The sequence below is a fragment of the Hyla sarda genome, chromosome 1, assembly GCF_029499605.1.
Source record: "Hyla sarda isolate aHylSar1 chromosome 1, aHylSar1.hap1, whole genome shotgun sequence".
Lineage (NCBI taxonomy): Eukaryota > Metazoa > Chordata > Amphibia > Anura > Hylidae > Hyla > Hyla sarda.
This window is the reverse complement of record NC_079189.1, coordinates 414,959,100-414,968,501: the sequence shown is the minus strand read 5'-3', so window position 1 is coordinate 414,968,501 and position 9,402 is coordinate 414,959,100. Positions and strand designations below refer to the sequence as shown.

At 40.4% G+C, this 9,402-nt stretch overlaps 1 protein-coding gene across 1 annotated transcript; it reads left to right on the top strand.

The window, feature by feature from the left end:
* The first annotated feature begins 953 nt into the window (after positions 1-953).
* Positions 954-6,627, top strand: TMEM119 (transmembrane protein 119). The gene is made up of 2 exons (XM_056528800.1): positions 954-1,129; positions 3,260-6,627. Coding segments are annotated over exons 1-2 (888 nt in total). The 5' UTR covers positions 954-1,128; the 3' UTR covers positions 4,147-6,627.
* The last annotated feature ends 2,775 nt before the right edge of the window (positions 6,628-9,402 follow it).

Genomic DNA, 9,402 nt, shown 5'->3' with positions numbered 1-9,402 from the left:
TGAGCTAGTTGCTAGGTAGGGAAATCTTCATACAATTCACTAGACACACTAATATACTGTATAATGTGGTTTAAAAGAATGCTACATATGCATTTTTCACTAGCCTTAGTAGACTGAGCCAGTTACATATTTTCCATGGAAAGCCTGATTTCAACAAGTAGAATAGCTGCCACAAAATGACATAGAAAGCTGGGTAGAAGTTCTCAGCAGCAACAAGACAGCTGAAATACAACTGTATTATAAATATTCAGAGCAGGTTAACAGTACAGAATTTATTAATAGGATTGTTATACCTGTGCTGCTCATGGATAAAATTTGCCATAAGTGCCAACTGTTCCTCCTTAAAAGGAAAATAAAAGTGCAAAGAAACCTAGCTGATTAGAACTTACAAATGCAAAATAGCCTAAGGACATTGGTTTTGTAGTGTGGCTTCACTTTCGAGTGTATGTGGATACTTGACACTATGCCAATCCTTCATACAGGTTTCTTTTCCAGCGGTTAATCTGGTGTAACCATTTAAAAATTTAAGTAAAATGCATATGTTGTGTTTTGGTCTTTATACGGCCCTATCATCTGGATAAATGATATCGTAAATGATCTGAAACAAAAAGTCTTCATTGTCTATTTCTATATTTAATTTAGAATGATACCAATATAATGCTGTGTTTCTTGTCCGCGGGTGCTCATTATATGTTGTTTGGAACAAAACAGACATTTTATTCAATTACAAGCTGAAAATATGACTGTCAAACTTCATTTTTGTGCATTGGCTAAAATATTATGCAGCAACTAACAGACCTCATAGTCTTGAATGCTTAAAAGTTACTCCAGATAATGGTCTGCCGAAGGTAAGAAATCCTAACAGAAGGGTTAAATATTCTCAGTACAAATAAAAAAGAAAAAGTAAATGAGTTCTGTTTTCCCCCTTCTTAGCAAGGGGGTTAAATGTCTCCGCCTCTGGATCCAGAAGGATGCACAGAAAAGGCAGGAGGGATTTTATTTTTTAAGGGCTGAGCCTACATCCCCCCCTTTTCTTTCCCTTAATGAAAACAGTCTGCATTAGAAGGAGTTGGGAGACTGGCTATCATAGCAGCAGAGCCTGCAGGAAATTACAAGCCTGGGACATACAGTAAGTTATCAAGCTCTCTCCTCTTACTTGTAACAAATCACACGGCCATAGGGGAAGGGATATGTCGGTATATACGGTATTTAACAGCATACTACTTAAGTAGGTGTCCTAAAACACAGCTGGCGTGTGGCTTGCAGGCAGTTTTTTATTATCTGGAATTTAAAAGCCTTTGGTAAGTGAACTTGTTTTACTGTGCAATTGAACATCCTATATGAACCATTATTTGCTGTATGTCATGAAAGTCTTTTTATTGATTTATACCATCTGCACAACTTAAATATGATATTAAGCTTGAATCATACTGTCTTTTCTGAATGTTTCTTACTTTCATACCAACTATTCGTTGTGTTTGTTAACTAACATTTGTAATGGAAAAATGTCATGCTTAAATCTAAAGATATAATACAAGAAGCACGGTAATGCTGCCTGAGGAGTAGACTCGATGTAGTATGCCTGGATAAGTATGTGAAGGTGATGGTGCTCTGGTCAATAGTAGATAGACAACTTCTTATGCATGTAGTAAGGTAAAAGATGGACCGGCAGACTCACCACTTTTCTTTCTCCTTTATTGCGTTAGCAGTACAAAAGCATACTCACAACTTCGGGGTACAGGAATGTGCAGTGGGGGGACAGATAGGCAACAGATTCCGTTTCGCACGGTTCACCGTGCTTCCTCCGGCCATGGCCGGAGGAAGCACGGTGAACCGTACGAAATGGAATCTGTTGCCTGTCTGTCCCCCCACTGCACATCCCTGTACCCCGAAGTTGTGAGTATGCTTTTGTACTGCTAACGCAATAAAGAAGTAAGAAAAGTGGTGAGTCTGCCGGTCCATCTTTTACCTTAATACATGCATAAGAAGTTATATCTAAAGATACCAATGAATGTTGACAGTTCCCATTGATGAATATTGGTGTCCATTAGGGTTCTATTGGGTTATTGGTATTTTAAAGATAACATTTTGGTTTGCTCCCCTACAAAATGGAAAAAATGGAATCAAATGTTGAATTATAGGTACAATTTACAATGCTCGGTTTAAGTCGCAAATCAGAACGTATCTATTGAATCTGTATGATTATTTGCAATAATGATCTGTGGGTGGGAGATATCTTGGTGTTATATGCATTCATATGAGGATGACTTTAATGGACTTCTTTTTTTTTTTCAACCTTGCTATGTAACTTTTTAAAAGAATATTTCTAAAAATATAAATGCATACATTTGTCCTGTATGTTGTGCTACGGAAGAATAGATAGAGCATTTACATTGTGTTACATTGTGGCATCTATCATTCCTCTAAATTTTTAGAGTCTAAACACTGTGAATGGAAAACAAAAACTGACTTTCTAAATCAGAAAGCTACACTAAAATGGCAGACACACCTCCCTTCTTCCTCCAGATGTGGAATATTTTCTCCTTCCTAACCTGTGAGCCTGGGATCTGGCGTCTCTAGGGACAGTACTTTACAACAAAAGGGCAGACGGAGCCCAGATGTTGTTAGCATACAGCATCTGAAAGGGGCAGGGCTACAATTTGCTCCTCTACTCAAATGTATTTGAGTTGGAACATTTTCCATAGAGGATTTACAGGCTTATTCAACTAGCAGTATATTGATGTGAAGGCCTATAACTTTGCAGTAAGACTATACAGCCCATCTACCTTTCACTGTAGGACAAGCATTTAATAATAAATCTAAAATAGAGTTAAGACTTCAATCCAAGTGATATAAAGTTTACCCTTTTCCCCAAAACAAATAACACTACCACACTACAAAAATATTTCAAAAAGTAATAAAGTTAACAACTACTTTGTAAGAGCATATTTTACTTTTATCTATATAACAGAAGTAGCATACAACATTAAAAAAAGCTATATAAAATTACATTTGAAATGTTCTACACATTTAGGTTAGAGAATTAGCTTTGCAGTAATATTTAATTCCAGCTACATTTAATAAACAAAACTGCACTTGGTTTCCATATGGTAGAGAAATAGACTGAAAATTGTCATGTGGCTGCTGCCTTTTATCTTATTTATATGCACTTTTGGAATTACGGTATTATATTTTTATTGCATATAAGTCCTTATTTTAGCTATCACTTCAATTTTTTGCTATCACTTTTTCTTAACAGTGACTGAACACAGAATGGCCATGGGATTCCTTATGACTCTATGCATTTTCCTTGCTGTTACTTGTCCCATGGCTTTGGCTCGATATACCACAGAGTCTGAATATGGAAGTGGAGAAGGGGAAGGCACAACATTAGTTTCTCCTACCCAGAACCTTGATCAGGTTGCACTTACAACAGAAAACTCTACAAAGTATGGAAATGGCACAACTACCAATTTCATGGATAACGTAACCCAGTTTTTAAAAGAGTACATGTTGCTCATTATCGTGGTGGGTTCTTTGGTCATCTTGCTGATATTTATAGTGTGTGCAGCAGTGATTATGAGTCATAGACACAAAGCATCTGCCTATTACCCTTCCTCATTCTCTCACAAAGAATATGTGAACCATGATGACAAAAATGGAGGAGTAAGGTCCTTTAATGAGATTCCTGAAAAAGCACCAGCTACTAAAACAGAAGAGGTTGTAGACTCAACCAAACAGCTACAAGCAGATATTATCAATGCTGCTCAGAACCTTAAATCTCCAACCAAGGGTGCCAGCATCAAAGATGATCAAAAAGTCCCAGAGGAACCCAAAGAAACCATTAAGAAATGTAGAAAAAAAGACCCAGAAACCAGTAGCAGCTCAAGTGAAGACAGTGACGAAAGCCAAGATGAATCTCCAAGTGAGAAAGTTCAGGAGGCTCCAACAGAGCCCCCTGATGAAACTAAACCAGCAGGGGAAACATCAGGGGCCCCAGCTGAAGAAAGTGCTCCAACAAATAATGAAGAAGGTACTGCAACCGTGGAAGAGGCAAGCCCTGTGCCTTCTGATGATGGAACAAAAAACACAAGTCCCTGTGAAAGTAAAGAACCTGAGCCAACCTCAGAAAAATGTGGGGTTTAAAATAAATATTATAGGTAAAAGACATGAAAAATAAACCTGGAAATATGTTGTTACGAGGCAGATGGTTCCCTAGGCAACTCAGAATGCATATCCACAGGCAATGAATACATTGAGAAGGGAGCTGTAGCACTTAGCTGTACCAAACAGTCATGAACTTTTACTTACCCTTTCAGGAATGTTCCAGTAAAAGAAAATAAAAGATGCATTAACGCAGATAATTGTGTTTTTTTGTTATAAGGAGTCAAAGTCGTAGGGTCCATCTAAGTTTTATTTTTGGCTCACGCTTTCATTACAATGCATGCCCAATTACCTTAGATAAGATCTAAGGTGGACATTTATCATTGAGTTTTCCCCTTTTTCTTGTGTATTTTTTTGTGCAAAAGTTTGCACAGTGACTTTCATTCCGTCTTTTTTGTGCGTCTTTTTTGTGCGTCTTTTTTGATAGAATATTTTCCGATGTTCTCTACGTGTTTGCATACCGTTGAAAGAAAAATGCTTTACACACTAATTTACTATTGCGGATTTTTTGTTCAGATATTAAAACTTTGCGCAAAGGCAACAGATTTTGCGCAAATATAGAACACAGAGGAGTGCACGTACCAATGTGTCGGACGGTAGAAATATGAAGAAATGTCTATGTTTGAGCAAAATTTATCAACAAGCTTGCGTACGGTTGATACATACAAAACAAAGAAAGCACTGACATGGTTTAAATGATTTCTAGCTCACACCGACATTGATAAATCTCCCCCTAAATCTCTATCCATTTTAGTAGACTGTGCTGTGTACATCTGCATCAGAAGCTTTGGGTGGTTGCTCAGATCTGACTCCCCCTTTTTTATGATTTTCATAAAAAAAAATGTAAAGTAAAAGTTTAACAATTGATCTATTGATTCATATCTAAAAATGAATGGCCAACGGAGTTACGATGATTCAGTACTGCTTATTTGTTATTTTATTTAATTCCTTGATCCATTTCATACTAATTGTCTGCGTAACTACCTAGTCACCTGGGCACATGCCAATACCTGGAGTCCATGGTTAGTTAGATAAACATGCTTGTCAAGCCAAAAGCAGGCTACACTTGGTCTCCAATGAGACACTGAAATTGTGGACTTATACCAACACTATGCAAGATAACAGGCATGCTTATGGTGTAATGGATTATAAGGGACCAAATAGCCTTACATAAATAGCCCATAAGGTACAACATTGCCTTCTAATTATAATAATAATAATTTTATTTATATAGCACCTACAGATTCCGCAGCGCTACTAAGAAAAGAAGCAGTTAAATTCATTTGACAAGGAGTTTAGTCTTTATTTTAGAATGAAGGAGTAGATCCATTTATATAATGTTTTGGATCCTAAACCATTTATTCTAGCTGGATCACAGCTGTTTGGGGCTTGTTAGACTTTGTCATACCAATGCTGAATACATCCGCTTTCATGTTATTTTCGGATGACATTACTGTTTTTTTATGATACGAAGTGTAAAAAAAGCAAGTTGTATGAACTTGTATTCTCCTTACTTTTTACCCAAAAGCCAGTAGGAAGAGATTTACTTCAAACCATCTGAAATGTATGTGTATATCATGAATATGTAAAGAGGAGCAATGGTTTCGATGAAGTAAAATCATTTTGTTCATTATTATTATGTATATGTGTCTTAGATCCATTAAAACAATGGATTCTGTGATAATGGATGTGTAAGTAAAGCACTATAATCACAATGCCTATTTAAATTCTTGAGGAATTAGGGGGTGAGAAATTGATAGTTTTATAGATAGAATAAGTCATCAGTAGGTAATGATAAATATATTTCTCTTGTTAGAACAAATATTTCCTAGTTAGAACAAAAATTATAAAATAAAAAATTATATTTTTGCATATACTTTTCTACAGGTGATAATGTGTGTACATAAAACAGAACATGTACTTTTTTTCATTGTAAGCCATTTAGATGAGTGAGCACACAAAAAAGTTTAAGTGTACCTCCAATGTCTCTGAAGCTAGTAGCTGCGCATTAGGAGATGCAGCTTTTTTCTCTACCTCCATAGCACCTGTCTCTAGCCTGAGACCCAGTGTAATGGGATTCTATGGCACTGGGTTTTGCAGTGGACATGGACGCTATGGAGCGAAGGCGGAACCTCTGTCACCTCATGCAGCGTTAAATGTAGCAGTGGTAGGGAATTGAATTCACAATGCAATGATGCAGTGCTGCATTATAGTAATATTTTTATTTAAAAAAATCAATTCAGCATCGGGGATACACTTTAAAGGTGCATTCACACACACACACACACACACACACACACACTGGGACTGCTGCAAATTTGCAATGGTGGATCCACAATTGCAGATCCACAGTTGTAAAATCTGTAGTTGTGAATTTGACAAGGCAATTTTAAAAGAGTAGTCCAGTGGTGAACAACTTATCCCCTATCCTAAGGATAGGGGATAAGTTGCAGATCGTGGGGGGTCTGACCGCTGGGGGCCCCCCGCGATCTCCTGTACGGGGCCCCGACAGCCCGCAGGAAGGGGGCATGTTGACCTCCGCACGAAGCGGCGGCTGACACGCCCCCTCAATACAACTCTATGGCAGAGCCGGAGCGCTGCCTTCAGCAATCTCCAGCTCTGCCATAGCGATGTATTAAGGGGGCGTGTCGGCCGCCGCTTCGTGCGGAGGTCGACACCCGCTATCTGGCCGGAGAGCCTGGCCCCCGTACAGAGAGATCGCAGGGGGCCACAGTGGTCGGACCCCCGCGATCTCAAACTTATCCCCTATCCTTAGGATAGGGGATAAGTTTTTCACCACTGGACTACCCCTTTAATGTATTTTTGATTGGCATTTCAAAAACGTGATTGCCTTGTAAAATTTGCAACTGTGGATTTTACAACAGCGGATCCATACCTTCAAATCAGCAGCGGATCCAGCGTGTGAATGCACCCTAAGGTTACGTTCACTAGTACAGGATCTGCTGCATATTTGTGCTGCATATTTTGTGCAGTTGATTTAGCTACCCATTAACTTCAATGGGTAGCAAAATCAGCTGCACAAAATATGCAGCAAAAATATGCAGCAGATCCTGTACATGTGAACATAGCCTAAGGGTGTAACCAGGCTGTGTACGTAACATGCTTACTATGATTTCTCGGTGCTATACAGTATAACATATATATATTTCTCTCTTCAAGGCACTTGTGCAAATTGCTAGCTATTGGATTACATTTGGTTGTCTACCTTTGCAAAAGATTTTCTTGTTCCATTGTGTCTAAAATAAAAATGATGTCACTTTACAATAGGTTGTAATTAAAAATTTCCTACCATTTTGTTTCTCCAACTCTGACACAGACCTATGTGTCACAAGGGTTACAGACAACAAATAGATCCTATACATTATGGTACTTCAGCCATACTTCCTTCCATCTTTCCTTTACTTCTTGTCAATCTACCAAACAGACATTAGCATAAAGTAATGGAAGTAAATATGACTGCAGGATGTTGTCTGTTACCATGGAGACACCTAGTTTGCATGGGGGTAACAAAATGATTGCCATTTGTTTAAGAACTTTTGCAATATTGCTTCATATGTCATTATAGAGCCATTGATACAATGAAAAAACTGGTTGTGAAGATCTACATAAACTTTAACAATTGAATCTATCATTCTGTATACTGAGTAAATGCATATACATGTAAACAATGTTGTTAAACTTGAGTTATTGGTAAGTCAGCAATTTTAATAAAACAATTGAACTCATCTACTTTTGTTGACTAAACATTATTTTACATTATTTCTGCAAACAAATTTAGCAGACTTGGTAAAGGATTGTGATTTCAACTGTCCTTCTGACTATACCTCAAAAATTAAAATTGTATAATGCATTTATGCTCATGTTTTGTGTTATTATTAAAGGGGTGTAACTAGAATTTAACGGCTCAAATAACAAAAATGCCCCAACTTTGTTAACAGTGAATTAAATGGGCACTGTCAAAAAAATGTCCTAGGTATATACCGTATTTATCGGCGTATAACACGCACTTTTTAGGCTAAATTTTTTAGCCTAAAGTCTGTGTGCGTGTTATACGCCGATACACCCCAGGAAAGGCAGGGGAGAGAGGCCGTCGCTGCCCGCTTCTCTCCCCCTGCCTTTCCTGGGGTCTAGAGCGCTGCTGTCGGCCCTTTTTACCCCCTGGTTATCGGCGCCGCTGCCCGTTCTGTCCCCCTGACTATCGGTGCCGGCGCCGACAGCCAGGGGGAGAGAAGGGGCAGCGGCACCCATTGCCGGCGCCGCTGCCCCGTTGCCTCCCCCCATCCACGGTGGCATAATTACCTGAGTCCGGTCCGCGCTGCTCCGCTGCTCCAGGCCTCCGTCGTGCGTCCCCGGCGTCATTGCTATGCGCTGAACGGCGCGGCGCATGACGTCAGTGCGCCACGCCGCGCATAGCAACGACGCTGGAGACGCACGACGGAGGCCTGGAGCAGCGGAGCAGCGCGGACCGGACTCAGGTAATTATGCCACCGGGGATGGGGGGAGGCAACGGGGCAGCGGCGCCGGCAATGGGTGCCGCTGCCCCTTCTCTCCCCCTGGCTGTCGGCGCCGCTTCTCTCCCCCTGGCTATCGGCGCCGGCACCGATAGTCAGGGGGACAGAACGGGCAGCGGCGCCGATAACCAGGGGGTGAGAAGGGCCGACAGCAGCGCTCTAGACCCCAGGAAAGGCAGGGGGAGAGAAGCGGGCAGCGACGGCCTCTCTCCCCCTGCCTTTCCTGGGGGTATATTGGGGTATACATGCGCACACACGCACCCTCATTTTTTCATGGATATTTGGGTAAAAAACTTTTTTTACCCAAATATCCGTGGTAAAATGAGGGTGCGTGTTATAGGCCGGTGCGTGGTATACCCCGATAAATACGGTATGTTAAAAGTTTTGATTGGTGGGGGTTTGGGTGTTTAGACCCCCACCAACTCTTATAACAAATAGGGAGAAGCTCACACTAAACACATTCACTCCCTGCTTTGTCCACACGACAGGAGACAAACTTCAATACAAAGTCCATGGGCCTGTGTCCTGAAAAGTGCACAGAGTGGGAAGAATTATTGCTTGACACACATCTCACCGCTGGTCCTAGAGATCAATGGAGGGCTGAATACCCAGACTCACTAGGACATGGGTGTCAAACATGCGGCCCGAGCAGAGCCGGTGCTTGCCCTGCAGTGGAGGACATCCCCGTGTCCCAAAAGATGTTTTC